Below are 15,754 nucleotides of genomic sequence, written 5' to 3'. Positions count from 1 at the left end.
TGGGCTCGACTGTGGGCTCGACTGTGGGCTCGACTGTGGGCTCGACTGTGGGCTCGACTGTGGGCTCGACTGTGGGCTCGACTGTGGGCTCCGTGCTGGTAGGAGCGTCTGCAGCCTTGACCGGCTCCGGCTCTCGTTGCTCAGCCTCGGGGATTCGCTCGGACAACGCTGACGCAAATTGGGCCTCAATGGATTCGGCAGAGACATTGGTTGGTACTTCCAATGCGGGCTCTGTCTCCGCGATGGCCCTTTCTGCCTCTGGTTCTTTGATCTCTGCAGAGGCGTCTTCGACTAGTCTCGCTTCAGACACGGAGGCGCCCACTTCTTCGGGAACTGTTCCGGTGGATTCATCGGCAGATTTGTTCGTGTCATCCGGAGTAGGCTCGGCATTACCCACAGTAGCATTTTCCATGACTGCCTCCGTCCCCTCCTGTCTAGCCTCGGATAGGGCATTTTCAGGTAAAACTGGCGTCGATTCGTTGACCTGAGGCTCTTCGGATTGAACCGTGATTTCCTTGTCAGCAACGCTGATACCGTCTGATGCTACCGGCTCTGAGCTGGCTGGAACAATATCCTCGAGGATCTCCGGCTTCCCTTTTTCTTTGGGCTCAACGTCGGGTTCTACCGGCGTTGCAGCAATTTCGTCCAGGGCTCTGCTACCATGTCCAGGTACTGAATCACCACCTTCTGCTGCCGCCTGAGCACCGACTTGTTCTTCGTGCTTCTCGGTGTCGCCAGACGTCTCTTCCGCATTCTCCGCGATGAAAGGAATGTCCGCGTCTGTCTCTCCTTGATCAAGCTCACAAACGGCAGGCGCCGGGGCGGCATTATCAGGCACATTTCCAGATTCCGTGCTATCGATCGTTGGAGGCTCCCGTTCGTCGGGTGGCGTTTCAACATGCAAGCTCTCCGACTCCTTCGCCAGATCTATCGCGGCAACAGAGTCGTTCTTGGACTGATCGGGGCCAGTATGCAACTCCTCAGAAGATACTACCTTCTCTGGTGTTGGTGCGACTGCAGATGCTACACCAGCGCCGACAATAGCCGCAAGCTCCGCGAGGGCATTACCTTGAGTGGGAGACACCGGCCGATCTTCCTCTGAGGTCAAGGAGACAGGGACAGAGTCCTCAACAACCGGAACGTTTGCATCGGCAATACTCCGGGTAGTGGTGTCAACATCTTCGATACCTTGTTCCTTGTCCGAGGGAGCTTGCGTTTCAGAGACCAAGGTATCGTCAATTCGGAGGCTGTCATCGGCACGTCCAGCATCCGCATCCTCAACCAAGCCAGAATCCGCGCCAGAAGGCAACGCGTGCATGGCGGAATCAGCCTTTTCCTGTGTGGGTGTAGTCTCTGCAATGTCTTCGACATGAGGCATCTTGTTGTCTGGTGTAGCTGGCCGCATTTCAGGAAGCGATGGCATAGCTTCCACCATACGCTCGATGTCAGCCTCATCTTTTACTCCGACCGCAGAACCTTCGGCCGAGGGAAGGGCGGCCATCGTTGGAGACGGTGGCAATTCTGGATAACTGGGCGGGTCTTGCAAAAGCTCGGAAGGCGAATGGAACTCGTAGTTCAAATTTTCTTTCCGGGGAGGAGGGTGGTGAGAAGATTGGCCGAAGGTAGCAGCAGTGGGAGTGCCTTGTTCGGAATCAAGGATATCATAGGGGGATTCGTCACCCGGTTGATTCTGTGCCAAAGACATTTCGATATCACTGGGCTGACGTGATCCCTGAACGTGATGGCTTAGGTCAACCATTTCCCACCTGGTGTCATCTGGCAGAGCCCTCAGGTCTTCCAAGGACGCGCGCGCCGACGAAGATTTGCTCGATGGCAAGGAGGGCAAGGGCTCATCGGATTGCGGATCCGCTTTGCCAGTACCAAAGCGCTCAACAAGCCACAGGGGCCGGATCTCGCGGGAATTCTTGAACTCGGTAGAGGCTGGGCGGCGGCGTCCCTGGGTCGGAGAGCCGGGGGAGGGTGCGGCGGCTGAGGAAAGGGAAGGAGACCGGTTCACTCGGGGGGAAGTTGGGGGTCGGCGGAAGTGCAGGGGCACCGCAGTAGGGGACTCGGTTGACCGGAGCACAGACGACCGCCGAGATCGCGGGCCTTGGTCCTCTTCGTGATACCGGGCCATCTCAGGCGAGGTTGGTCTACTTTGAGACGTGGGGGCCGGATCGACGGCTCTCTCAGTCGCAGGAAGCGATACAGAGCGGCTCCGTGGCCGGGAATCCAGGACATCGAGCCCCAGCCCTGTAATCTCAGAATCCAGCCGCCCCGAAGCACCGTGATCATCACCCTCGTCTACCTGGCCTGGCATTTCGGGGCCCTCCACTAAAAAAGACCGTTGCTCGTCGTCCTGCAATTGCTCCCGTTCCTATACATGGGAAAGAAAGAATGAAACCCTTAGTATATGCACGGTACGAAACCTCTCAAGCAGATATGGGAATAGCCTGGGCAAAAACCAAAAAAAGATTTACAAGTAACGGGAAAGACAGCCAAGCACTATACCTTCTCATACTCCGAGGGTTTACCCGAATCCATCATGTCCTCGTATCTCTGTCGCCGTCTTTCTTCCCTTCGTTGCCGGCTAGACTTATAATGCTCAACGTTAATGTTCTCCTTGTCCTCAACTGCGCTGGTTTCGTCATCCAGGGCGTCCCCTCGGTTGGAGCTGCGTCGCCTGGAAGACTTCTCCCTCCGTCGAGGACCAACCTCTGATTGGACTTCACGGGAGGAGCGCCTATCAGAAGAGGATGCCCTTTGCACTTCCACCGGTTCGGAAATTCTGGATCCGAAAAGATTGCTCAAGTAACCGCCGGATCTGGTCTCTTTGGACTTCTCATCCGTGCTCCTGCGCTTGTCGCTGGCCTCTCCAGATCTGGCGGGCGAAGAGGTGCTGGAAACCGCTTCTTCAGAATTGTCACTTTTGCGCTTGGAACGCCTCTTCCGTCGCTTCTTCTTTCCTTCAACTGCTTCACTCCCGACCGCAGATGCACTAATTTCGTCATTCCCTTCAAAGTCACTGCCGCTCTGGTCGGAATTGTCTTGGGTGGTTGAAACCATATCGTCTCTTGCTTCGGGTGCTGATACTACCGAGAAAGAGCGATCTCCTTGCGTTGTGGTCGGATCGCTCGGTTCCTTTGGGGTTTCGAATAGTTCTTCGGGCTCAAAGCCGCCAGGCATGGAAAGGACTTCCTCAGGGGGTTCGATCTGTTCGCTTTTGCTGACGGATTCCAGGCTTCGCTGGCTATCAAACCTGTCGTTGGCATCGCGCCCTTTCGGACGATTGAGGTGCTCGATAACCGCTTGCGCGATTGACTGTGGGGCTGGTGTTATGATCTCGCCACCAGACAGAGGCTCAGGTTCAGCAAAGAGGGGGCTATCCTCAATGCGGTGGTCCAGCGTTACCGGTGCTCTTTCATTATCCGGTGTTTCCACTTCACCTTCGACAAATCCATGAGGTACCGTGCGCGAGACGGGCATTTCATCCCAGGGCGAAACAAACTCCACCTTAGACTTCGACATGGGAGAGCTCCTTGTATGGTAGGTGGGGTCATCTGTCACAAGGGAGGGGTCAAAGCCTGCAGCTGCAGTTGCAGCAGCAAGTGCAGCTGCAAACTCAATATCCGCTCCCACAATGCTCGGTACATCCTTAGGTGAAGGGTCAGTAGAGGAGCCAGCCGGGTACTCTTGGACATCGCGTGCAGTGATATGCTCAACGTCTCCGTGCTCGATGCCTCTAGTATCTTGATCCACTGATTCGAGCTCAGAGGATGTCGAGGGGACTTCATATTCATGCATCTCATGCTTGCCCCAGGACACGCGCGAGCCGGTCGTTTGTCGTTCAAACGTGACATCCTCTTTGGGCCGCTCTGGGATCAAGATAATCGGCGACGCCCTGGCGGAGCCAATCAAGCTTTGCGGAGGTGTGGGCTCAGTAAGTGTCAGTCCCGGGACAGGCCATGGTAAGCCAGTGTAGTCAGGATGCGGCTCTTCCGTCACAATTGAAGCTTCATTTGTAGGCTCGACTTCAATGATTGTGGGCATCGACGTAGGCTCTCGGCGTGCGTAAGTATCAGGGCTGTAGCGTAGTTCTTCCGGCGCGAAGAAACGCGCGTAGTCCTCGTAGACGGGCTTAGCGGGCTTTGTGCGAGGAGGCCGACGAGATGGCTGAGGCCTGACATCCTCTGGCTGGCGGACCACTTGCGAGCGCTCCTCGGCCACGGGTTTCCCAGCTTCAGACATCGGAAGACTCGATGCGATAGACTCGGACTCCGAGACGCGGCGTCTCTCTGCGCGGCGCTTTTCTCGACGCTCCTCGTGCCGCCGTTGACTGGCAGTCTCGGAGGAATCATCGTTGGAGGATTTGCCGGACAGCATTGTACCGACAGCAGCAACACCCACAGCGCCTGCGGCAGCGGCACCAATCCAGGATGAGGAATCTCTCTCTCTCCGAGAATATTCTTCCTCCATCCTTGACTTCTCATATTCGCGTTCTCTCTGGCGGCTTGCTTGGTGCTCAGCGTTCCGAACCGCCATCTCTTGCTCTCTATCTACAAGTTGCACTCCTTCTCTGCGCTCACCATCACGTCGTGAGCTTTCCCGTTGATTAGAACGTCGTTCCTTGTTAGCCTGCTCCTCGGTCAAGTCGAACTGAACGGAGGCTTGATCTTTCAGCGTCGCGCGACGTCTAACACTTGTCGTTGACATGCTCTCAAGGGGCTCGGTGTGGATGACGGGAGAGGAGTCACTACGCCGGTGTGAACGGTTGATCCTTGAAGAGATGTCGCTTCGCTCAACGTATTCCTCAGATCTCTGATTCCATCTGTCGCTTCTTGCATGTGGCAACGGGGTTTCATAAGGCATGAAAGCACTTCCGGGAGTAGGTGGCTCGTCAGGTGCACTGTAAGCATGGATGGATTCACCTTGAGTGGTGTATACAGACTGTGAAACCCGTGTCACCGGTTGAGGTTGCTGTAGCGGAATCGGTCCTGGCCGGACTAATGTCGGCTGAGCAGGAGGCAGAGATGACACATTGATGGCGTCGAAACGCGAAGGGTCACTGGTGGGTATAGGGGCCACGTGTTGAAGACTTCCAGTGCTGCTTGCGGCATCCTGGCCAGATGCCTTTGAATCCCGGTGGTATGCCGAAGCTAAGGCGGCTGTACCGAGACCAGCGGCAATTGCGGCCTCCGCAGGGAAGCGCTTACCCGGTGAGCGAGACCTCCTCTTCTTCTTGGTCTTCTTACGTCCCCATCCCCAAGTCCACCTCGACGTTCCAGAGTCGGATGAGTGTGAGTCCGTGCTAGGGAAAAGCCCACTACCTCCAAATGCAAGACCAGAGTTGACGCTTGATGAGGACTGGTCTCCAGAGTCTAGGTCCTCCCAGCCGTCATCGTTGGCAGCAGACGACTCACAATATGATCGACCGGATCGAGATTCCTTGCCGGCAAGGATCTCCCCGGTACGCCGACGACTCCGCTCGGAAGAGGCCACCAACGCTGTTGCGGTTGCGCTTAGTCCTAGCAACGCTGCATCCACATCTTCGTCTGCCTTCTTTTTGCCTTTCCTGTTAGACTTACCTGACTGGCGTTTCGTGTAACCATTCCCAAACGCCAGATCCGCATCGAGGGATGACGACGAAGAGTTATGAAACGAAAAGATGCTCTTGCGCCTCTTGGTTCGTCGCTTCCGACGATTTTCCGATGATGCAGTGAAAAACGAACTGAAGCCACTACCAACGGTCTTTCGAGCTGGTCTTGAGATGTCGACAAAGGAGCTATCAGAGGAAGACGTCTTTCTACCCCTGGCCTTTCTAGGAGACGGGCTGCGGCTTCTGCTTCGGTGGCGGGATTCATATTCTGACATGGCCGCTGTTCCTACTGCAGCGCCCAGTGCCGCATCCCTCAGCGCGGCATGTCGCTGGACTCTGGATGATGACCGGGACCGCGAGCGAGAGCGTACGCGGGAATCTTCGTATTTACTCAGCTTCGAGTCCGAATGATAAAAGCTGTGATCAGTTCGTTCTCGAGACTGGCTCCGATAGGATCGTCTGTAGACGCCACGCGAGGTTTGGCTTTGTCGACCAGCTGTGGATGCGCCCTCACTTTCGTGTATGGAATGCCGAGAGCTTGCCACCCGACCCGATCGGATGCTATAAGACTCGTCAAACTCCTTGTTACTGAATATCGACTTGACCGCAATCCCACCAAGTAATCCGGGCAGCCATGAATTACTTGGCGATCTTTTGCGACGCCTCCCTTCATCCTCCGACGACGTGTAGCGGCTTGTCTTATCAACACGTGAGCCATTGGTGTATCGATCTGCAGAACGGCGTCGGGGCTTATGGTTGTGTCTCCGAGGTGCGTCTCGTGATGTCGAGCCGGGTTCAAAGCAATATTGGCAAATCCCGATGGTTTCTGTGTAGTCTTCGAACATCCCTACCCCCTCTGGATCCCGCCAGAAGTCGATAAACTTATCCAAAGGACCCCGTTGGCGTTGCTGGAAAGCTAAGCCTCCGGACTGGAATGGAGCACCGTGATAGACGGCAGCATGATGAGGGTGCAGAGGACTTGCCGCGTACCCTGCCGCTGCTGCCGCTGCCGCTGCCGCGGGTCCCGCTGCAAATGATGTCGGGGTTTGCTGGGGTGGGTACATCGAGGGATCTGGGTAAGCTGGACTGTTCTGAGAGACCTCTTCGTGGTTTTGCACGGTCTCTTGATAAGAATGGTCTACGCTAACGGAGGACTGATGGTGGTGACTCATCATGTAGCCAGCTGCTGCACCTACTGCCGCTGCGCCGACTGCGGCACCGACTCCCTGAGAATGAGGAGGCTTCTGAGGGCTCGATGCGCTAGGCGGCACATAGGTTGAAGGGGATTCTGAGATGGTGTGCTCCGAAAGCTCAGTGGCTGCAGCCGCCGCCGCCGTTGTTGCTACCGCAGCGGCGGGTGATCCAGATATCGCGGCTGTCTGTACGGACGGTCTCGGCGGTTTTGGTTTGGACGGTTTCGCCGGCTTTGGCGGCTTGGAGGCAGAGGCAGAAGATGGCTGTTCAGCTTGTTCGATCCCTAGATCAGCGTCGTCCGTGTAGTAGGCTGCTGCGGCGCCGACCTGCCCCATGCTACTAGGTTCTGGTGGCGGGTTTGCTACTGGAGACGCTGCCATCAGATGCGCTTGGTCGCTCGGGGTCACCAAAGGAGGTTTAGGCCGGACGCCTGGCTGGTCTTGAACCGACTGTCCCTGGTCGCCATAGTATTCGGCTGCTTCACCTGCCGGGTGCGGGGGTCGGTAGGGTTCGGCAACATATGTCGGGAACTGGCCAGGAAACTGTTGCGGTATATGAGGATCGTAGAATGCGGTCGCATGTGGTGGGCTGGGCAATGAAGTGGTTGGCGTTCCGTTAGTGACTGGAGGGTACGGATGAGAACCCGCGATTGCGAAGCCACCCTCAGCGCCAGAGGTAGGCATACCCACAGACACCGGTGGTGAGTACATATCGCCCGACTGAGTACGTTTTCGTTCTGGCCGATCGCCATCACGGTCGCGCGATATGGTGTCGCCGGCGCGATCGTTGCGATCTGTCCTGGTCCGCTCACGCTCCCGGCTCGGCGATCGCACTCGCTCGCGCCGGCGGGAGGTTTTCCCCTCTTCATCGCCATTGTCTCGGTATCGATCGCCACGGATGGTGTCGTCAGAGTCCTGGCGTCTCGGCGCGCGTTCGATCACGTAGCGATCCGGCTCAACGGGGCCCTGGTCTGCCGTCGCGTAGCTCGAAGCGACGGACTCTCCCGCTAGACTCGGCGCATAACGTTTGCTCCGACTGCTCGAGGATCGGTAGGTCGACAGGTCACCCAAGCCACGATCACGGTCGTCACCCCGTGAGGACTTGCGGCTCACTGTCGAAGACTTCGAGTCGGTTCTGCGCCGGCTACTGCTCTTGGAGCTGGAGGAGCTGCGGACATCGGAGGATGAGCGACCCCCGCCCAGGAGAGCTTTGAACATGGTGGGCAGAGAGCGATCAAAGCTCTAGCGACTCAGGCCACCATGTGGAATTGAGGGTGGACACGGTCGCCGAATTGAGCCGTTGCACCGAAAGAAATTAAAGAAAGATCGGATTATACAATGGGAAGAAAAATCGTGCAATCGTCACGGGGTCCGTCAAGAGGGGAAAGGAAGGAGGACCATGGGGGAGAAGAGAGGGAGGGGTGGTTGGTTGGTTGGTTGGTTGGTTGGTGAAAGGAAGATTGAGCGGGAACGATGATAATAATGATGGCTGGCTGGATGAAAGGGAAAGGGTTGGCGGCAGTATAGATCGGCGGGTGTTGTTTTTTTACGATGGGCGGAGGAAAGTAAACAACAAGTGAACCGTGGTTCTTTTTTCCTCGGGAGCGGAGACCAGAAAGAACCACGGGCTGAGCTGGGCTGGGCTGGTGAGTGGGTGACTTTGAAGGTCAGCCTTCAGCAGCGTCGGTTGCTCCAGACAATCCGCCACTAACGGGCCTAGCGTGCTGAACCAAGACCAGGATGGGGCGCGATGGACGAGGCCGGAGCGAGTCCGTGAGGAGCAGCAGGAGGATGGATGATAGATCGAAGGGGGAAAGTTGAAACGCTGACGGACAAAGGAATGTGGGGTATCGATCGGGTCAGATGCGCGTGGGTGCGATGGCAGCAGCATTCATCCATCGGATCTGAGATGGAACAGATCGAAAGAGGCGAAGAGAGAATCGAGATGACTATTCCGTCATGCCGCGAGAGGGAAGAATGTGAAGGAATCGGAAGAAAGAGAGGAAAACTCGCGGTGAGGCTGGGGTCGGGGGGCGGCACGTGCCCGCGCAAATCGAAGAGGCTGGCTGGAGCCTTCCTTCTAAGTCTCTGCCGCACTCACGGACAATCCACCTACACGCTAGACATCTACGGACTACTACCACGCAACATGGGAAATACTAAAGAACCTCGCGTTCCTGGACCGATCGAGGTGGTCCCAGCAGCATGTACAGACGGACACCACCTGCATGCAGGCCATCACTAGCCACCTGTGCAGGACGGGCTCCTCGATGAGGCCAAGATGGCAACGACAGCAGCAACAACATCCCCATCGACCTCTAAACCACACACCTATCAACAGCCCAACACTTCCCGCACAAGGGAAAAATCTTCCCACTTCTCGTCTTCATCTACGCCCACATCAGACGTCCACTTCATCCCAGACGATAGACTGGAGAACATCTGAGCCATCACCCCATTCGCAGCGACTGCGACACCAAAATATGCGCCCTCAACCCTCTGAGCATCTGTTGCACCAGTTCTCCCGTAGTATGGGGGGCATGATAACGAGATAGGTCGGTTGTCGTAAGAAAAGCCTTCCGAGCGAGCGACGTCGCGTGAACCGCAGAGTAGGAAGTAAATCCAGACAGACAAACCCAGACGGCATGACAGCTTGCCAACCAAACGTAGTCGAGTTGAATTGACACTGGGCATGACCTTGCTCTGGGAGTGAGTTAACCTAACAACGCACTCTCGATCTGCTCTCGTCTTTACCTCAGCCAGCACCACCGCCACCACCTGGCTCCAGTCATCCGAGTCGGCGATGTCCCCATCTGAAGCCCGATAATAACTAGATTTCTAACACGGCGGAGGACAGCAACACGAGTGGATACGTCGAGCACCCGATACCCCGTGTGCATTCCCGGCGAACTCCTTTTTGCCTTTCAAAGTGTATGTCATGCAGAAGTCAGATGCACCTCTGGGTTGTTCTTGCGAAGTATGTATCAACTTCCGAGTCTATCAGCCGTCGATCGGGACATATGTAAGGGTGGACAAGTCTCGCGCCCAAGACGGAGTTGGTGAGTAGCCGCCCAGTGACAACCAGGGGCCCTGTCTCTATAGGTATGTACCGTCTCGAGACCGCTGCCCCGGCATGGTTCCCCCTGTTCGCGCCGAGTCTTGTCGGTCGGCGGTAAAGGCCCCCACCCCCCCCGGTGGGATCGTTCCGTCGGAAGAGGTCGTTACGGGGTATTTGATGCATTGGGGAGTACCACTCGCAGGTGGGCGCCTGTAGGCGGCAATAATTCCCTCCCTAGGTGGCCCAATCATTCCGATGCGACAGAGCCACGACCGTGCAAAGTAGGCAGCCGAGATGATTGGGGCAGCTCAAACAATTGCCCAAACGGGGTGCCAGCGCATGGGACACTCTGGCCGAGGACCACTCAAAGCCGGCACCGCATGCAGGGTGGATGCAGTCGGCAGTCTGCCAGAGTGTCGCAAACCAGCCAGGGCGCACAGCTGAAGCCATGACCGGCGCCCCCCCCCCTCTACGCCGGGAGTCGCTCCTAACCTAGTCGCCCTCCAACCCATCGGACCAGTCTCCCGCGGGACGGAAAGGAAAGGACACGACAGAGGGGAGGGGGAAATCAATAGAACGGAGAATAAACAATCAAATCAATCATGCATGCATGCACTGTACGGCCGTCCATGGGGATCCTCTGGTGTAATGTACGCGGGGGTCATCCTTGATCCGCGGAAAATGCAATCAGATATACCCTCCCAAGCCAGGTCCAGCCCCAAAGAGCCGGATGCAGTCGACGCCACTAGAAAACTCCAAAAAGCACAGAAGGCCCCACCGCAAGCCCAATCGATGGGTCCATGATGTAAATCTCAGATATCCGCCCTTCCCTTCACATGCAGGAGATAAGAAACAATGATGCAGATCACAGACGCTGGGAGAAACCACCAATTATCAACAAGGGGAACGGAACCAATCAGCCGCCATGCCCGTCGCCCCGTATATAACATCTGGTATAAGAATCCGGGCCGGGGGGCGCCGTGGTCTAGTATTATGGGGAGAAAAGACGCCGGGAAGACCTCGTTCTTGCAAAGAACAACAGAAAGCAAACTCATGATTATTAGACACGATTCGTGCCCCCATGACAGTCTCCAGCGCGTGGTGTCGCTAATCGTAATGAGCCAGGATACCCGCGGGCTCTCCAAAAATCTTCTCATAGATCTCGCTGAGGATCTTCGCGTCGGCACGTAGACTGGGCGAGATCTCGCGGCTTTGAAGGAGAAAGCGGATGGTTCGCTTGAGCAGGCGCTCGAGGTCGTTCCGATCAACCAGCTCGGAGAGGCTCGACATGTAAGTAGCCGATAGCACCAGCATATTGCCGAATTGGCTAGTAGAAGAGTCACACGGTCAGCACTAGTCGCCATCAGAGGAAGGCGTGCAGGGTCCCACTTACGCATGGGCGGTTCCAAAGATATTCGTCACCACTGGTCGGCCATCAATGCCATCAAAGGCCTCCGTACTCAAGATGGCGGAGTCGATGCATACTTTGCACGCTCTTCGCAGCTTGGGGTTAAGGTCACGATAGGCGAAGGGGGCCCATGCTGCTCCTCCCGGAGTTGGGGTCGGGGTGGGAGCGCTTCGAGCCATGGGGCCAGCATCACTGGGCAAACGCGCCATAGCAATGGCCCGTTGGCTGTGAGGTAATGACGGGGAGACTTGTTGCGATCTCGACCCCGACATCGCAGATCCGATAGGCGAGTCGACCGACGCTGATCGGCCACTCCCGCCAGCAGAGTTCGTGTTCAAATGCAGAGCATGGTAGAGGAGCGGTCGATGAATGATGTACCGCGCGCCATAGTACTTGGCTCGCATCCGAGCGACGTTGATGTCCGGGTGTGGGGGATCCGTGTCCTTCCACTTCATCAAATCAGGCAAGCTACTCCTCCATAGCTCGAGGTTCATGCTCAGGATCTCCTGGACGCTTGGAGACCAATGGTCGGTGTTGCCATGTTCTGCAATGAAGGGTTAGTAGGTGCTCGGGGTCCAGTCCACTGAGATGAACTCACTTTCGACTTTGTACAAGTCAGTATGGACACGGTTGAGAACCTTTCTTAGATGAATCTGGGCGGAGTAGAAGAACATCATCATAGTACTCGGAGCATGAACATCGTTTGGCAAAGAAAGGGTTCGACCCTTGGGCAAGGCAATGCGCGCTTCCGAGCGAGATATACCGCTAGCCGGAAGATCAAGTTCGGCAAGAATATCGCTGTATCACCGATACATCAGTCTCATGGATAATGCAGGGGAAATGCAAAGGGGGCATGCTTTACCTCTCGAGTTGGAGGCAAGTCCAGTATGCGAAGTCATACAGGTCTTTCAGGGGACCATCATTCATCTGTTCGTACCGTTTCCTGGGTCGAGTCAGAAGACAGCTCCTCTCGTAAGTTCCAACGTTCAGGCACAACATACGATCGAACAAGCACTTGGCACGATCTAGCCGCTTGATAAATCCAGCCATGACTCTGGAAAGGGTGCGCTAACTGTCCTGCGTAAAGCCCTGCTAGCAAAGATGCTTGGACATGGTACAGCCCATTCGCGCCTTGTAGACTTCCGAGAATCTGCGCGGCATACGCATAATATGCCAACCCAGGAATGACATCTACATTCCTGAGATGGCGATTGTCCAGAAAAGCCTTCGAGCCGTCGGCGGTGGATGAAAAGGATGTGCTCTGTCCCTGGGAGAATATGCTCCCCTGCGACTGAAGAACTGACTCCGTATCTGTCGGTGAGAGCATACTGCGTGTAGAGGGCCCCGGAATCCTCTCTTTCCGGAAGTCCACCGGCGTGTCCGTAACTGGACCCGGGATGGCTCCCCGGATATCGCAAATACTACCCAGTGCGAGCACCAACAGAATAATGGCATTTTCGAGCGACTTCTCGACGCGCGGGGTGGGGCTGGGGCGGTCGGGTTTAGCTCCAGGAGGATACTGCATATCGCATCCTGCACCTTGTAACACTTCGCAGGAACGCTTCCTTTTCGCACCCCGTGGCATGTCCCCGGCGGTATTATTATTCACGATATTGGACTGTGGGCAATATCTCTGAATGAATGCTTCGATCCGGCCGCTCAGTTCGGATTGATTTAAGAATGGATGAAGCTTATGCATGTGATTCAGGTAGCTGTTGTGATAATGACGAACAGTCTCCGGGTCGGTGCTGAACATGCCAAAATCATCGATGCTCGGTCGCAGCACCTTGAGATGGGAGCCGTTTTGATTTGCTCGGCCATTCCATTGGCCGCTGGGAGAGGCATCATTGGGGTATGACTGGTCCCAGTGGGGGTGCGATGTGGAAAAGGTCATGGCCGGGCTCTCACTGGTGTCATGACCTTCGCCGCGGCCATAGACCAGGATCAAGCCGCGCTCCTCTTCCAGCTTCATCACGTAATCATCGTCGTACTCTCTCGGTTCCAGAAGGGTCTTGATAGAACCCCACGAAAGCAGTTTATGCGCCGCAGTGGTATGCTCGACCGGTATTGACAGGTCGCCATCTTCCCCTTGCGGAAGCCCTTCCCCTTCGACTCTTTCCAGCTCCTCGCCCACGATCGCGTTCATGTCTTCTTCCTTGGTTTCCGTCTTCTGGAGGATATCCGGGAGGTCCGCCTTTTGTGACCGGGGAAGTGCTTGTTTTTCTGATTCATTGCTGTTGACGACCTTGGACTCTTTCAGCCGAGGGTAGGTTGTTATCTGAGTGATCTGATTCGATTGCTCTACTTGAAGCTTGGACAGTCGTTCAAGCTTCTCGTTCAGGCCATCTTCTAATTGGGAGATCCGGTCCAGGAGAAGCTGGGTTGCCTTTTCTTGCCTGTGTCCGTCGTCAGCGCATGCCCACGGGCCCATACTGAAACATGGGGACAACTGCTGGTTCACGGACTTGTGAGGTGGAACTTCTTTGTAAACACAGATCAAATTGTTCTCCTTGCAATGGCTACAAGCGGGGCGGCCTTCATCGCATTTGGCCTTCCTCGTTCGGCATTGGTCGCAGGCCTTCCCAAGTAGCGACATATCACCAGTCAGCCAGGGTCTAGAAGCTTCGCTCCCGTGAATGCCAGAAGATGAGGGTTTACCTGTTGCGCTCGCGCGGCCTTGCGTTGACGGATCCCATAACCCTGACTTCCGTAATAACTTGAATCGTACGGCGTCGGAGTATGCGACATGGGCGGAACGGGGGTGGAATATTGGGTCGGGGGTAAGGTATGAGGGGGGGGCGCAGGGTCCCCATTGCTGTGACTGTGACTGTGAGTCTCCTGAGGCGGAAAGGACATGCGCGACCGGTAGTCGGGGGGTGCGGAGTGGGCAGCGGCGTCATGGGGAGTTCCGTTCATGGGGCGAAAGCTTGGATGGGGGGTGGGAGCCTCGGGAGGGGTATGCGCCGGGCCTGGCAGACTGCCTTGTCGACTATATGGGCCATCAGGTGGAAGCTGCGGTAGCTCACGATTGGGCATGACGGGATAGCCGTGAGGGGGCAGTGTGGGGGGAGGAGCGTTGGACGTGCGACGCGGTTCCGCCGGGTGTGCCTCATAAGAGGACGAGTACGGCGGCGGGCGCCATGGCTGTTCGTAGACTGCCGGCGCACCGGGCGGACCATGCGATCCCTCCAGAGTCGGAACGCGATGCATGGGCGACGGAGGGCCAGCACTGGCCGGGAGGAATCTCTGCTTCTCGTCGATGGGGACGACTTCGGGACCGTGACTACGGCCAAGGACTCCAGGCTGCCGCAGATCCACGGCGGACAATCGACTGAGTGTGATAGTCATACAGTCAGGAGGACATGACGTCCCAGACAAGCCTTTATCAAAACCGTATTGTGCGACCGAAGGGTGGTGGGTGGGACGTGGGAACGCCCGAGGGTTCCAATTCGGGGAATGGACGGGATGATGCTGGCGTTTCGTGCTTCTTTGTTCGGGCGCCCGTCAGGTTCTGGCTCCCGTCCGGCATAAAAAACCGTCGTGGTTCACACTTCAATGAGCACGCGCGCGAAGAGGGGGTCGAGGATCGATCTGCGAGAACGACTGCCGCAAGGAACAAGCCGGTAGCTTTCCGATGGTTAGCGGGAGTCGGGTGGACAACGGTCAAGCGATCAGCGAACCACGATAAACCACCTCCACCAGCAGCAGGGGAGGGGAAGAGGAAGAGAGGAGAGGAGAGGGGAGGGGCGCGGAATGGAGGGGAGGGGAGGGGGGTTAGTAGGGCAACGCGGAGCGGAGCAGAGAGCAGGAGAGTGACAGCAGCAGCAAGCTAGCTAGATAGATAATCACAGGAAGACGATGAAAGCAATGAAAGCGAAGGCGGTATTTCGTAATGATAACCGTAAGAGGAATAAAATATAAGAGGATGATCATATAAGGAACGACGCCGCGGTAATAGTGCCCGAGTACTAAGAAGTATGAGACCGTATACCGGACATGGGAGCCAGAGAGACTGAGGGAGGGGAGCGAAGAGGGGGAGCCAGAAGGGATCCGCGCCGCGCCTAAGGACGGTAAGGTAATCTCCATCCAGGCCTCGAGGAGTGGACACACCGACCCTGGCACGGTGAAAACTGCCGAATCAAGTCGGCTCGGTCAATCACCACCATCGCCCCCAGTAGGTAAATGGATCGTAGGCACCTTAGGGCAGGTCCCGGAGTATACCATGGGGATTCAATGGAGCCCGAGATGGCCTCGCCACGCACATCAGCAGAGCCATTGGGGGTCAAGGAACACCTCCAGAGAACAGCAGTACCGGCCGAATGACAGCCAGGACCATGATCCTCATACCGAATACCAAAAATAACAAGGATTTGGAACCCCCAGCTCAGTCAAACAGGAAAAGGAAAGGCCCAAAAAGAAAGAAAAGGGATCCGAAAAATAAAATGACATAGATAAAACAAAATAAAATCAGGAAGGAGGAGAAAAAAAAAAAAAAACTG

The 15,754-nt window shown here is 56.2% G+C and overlaps 4 protein-coding genes across 4 annotated transcripts; all 4 read right to left on the bottom strand.

Moving 5' to 3' along the window:
• Window positions 1-10: 10 nt before the first annotated feature.
• On the bottom strand, window positions 11-2,320 carry BO80DRAFT_450492 (uncharacterized protein; the record flags this gene model as incomplete). The annotated part of the gene is made up of 1 exon (XM_025721817.1): window positions 11-2,320. A coding segment is annotated over one exon (2,310 nt), but the record flags the coding sequence as incomplete, so codon positions are not given.
• Window positions 2,321-2,355: 35 nt separating this feature from the next.
• lah (involucrin repeat protein) lies at window positions 2,356-8,007 on the bottom strand (the record flags this gene model as incomplete). Its single annotated transcript, XM_025718316.1, has 2 exons — window positions 2,356-7,412; window positions 7,476-8,007. The coding sequence occupies 2 exons, from the start codon at window positions 8,005-8,007 to the stop codon at window positions 2,506-2,508; spliced, it is 5,439 nt and encodes a 1,812-aa protein (XP_025569471.1). The 3' UTR covers window positions 2,356-2,505.
• A 1,088-nt stretch (window positions 8,008-9,095) lies between these two features.
• On the bottom strand, window positions 9,096-9,885 carry BO80DRAFT_278857 (uncharacterized protein). The gene is made up of 2 exons (XM_025714910.1): window positions 9,544-9,885; window positions 9,096-9,492 (listed from the first exon to the last, which is right to left on the bottom strand). The coding sequence occupies exons 1-2, from the start codon at window positions 9,687-9,689 to the stop codon at window positions 9,240-9,242; spliced, it is 399 nt and encodes a 132-aa protein (XP_025569470.1). The 5' UTR covers window positions 9,690-9,885; the 3' UTR covers window positions 9,096-9,239.
• A 1,069-nt stretch (window positions 9,886-10,954) lies between these two features.
• On the bottom strand, window positions 10,955-14,603 carry clcA (putative C6 finger domain protein; the record flags this gene model as incomplete). The annotated part of the gene is made up of 7 exons (XM_025716400.1): window positions 10,955-11,174; window positions 11,241-11,799; window positions 11,854-12,053; window positions 12,118-12,198; window positions 12,257-13,651; window positions 13,721-13,833; window positions 13,914-14,603. 7 exons carry the CDS (start codon window positions 14,601-14,603, stop codon window positions 10,955-10,957), a joined length of 3,258 nt encoding a protein of 1,085 aa, XP_025569469.1.
• Between the last annotated feature and the right edge of the window lie 1,151 nt (window positions 14,604-15,754).

Source organism: Aspergillus ibericus (genome assembly GCF_003184845.1).
Source record: "Aspergillus ibericus CBS 121593 unplaced genomic scaffold BO80scaffold_84, whole genome shotgun sequence".
Classification (NCBI taxonomy): Eukaryota; Fungi; Ascomycota; class Eurotiomycetes; order Eurotiales; family Aspergillaceae; genus Aspergillus; species Aspergillus ibericus.
The sequence above is the reverse complement of the archived record's forward strand: the minus strand, read 5'-3'. Positions and strand labels throughout refer to the sequence as shown.

Coding starts and splice junctions, on each gene's coding strand:
- BO80DRAFT_278857 (XM_025714910.1), bottom strand. CDS start 9,689: ATGCACACGGGGTATCGGGTGCTCGACGTATCCACTCGTGTTGCTGTC. Junction 9,493..9,543: donor TGGCGGTGGTGCTGGCTGAG/GTAAAGACGAGA, acceptor ACTCACTCCCAG/AGCAAGGTCATGCCCAGTGT.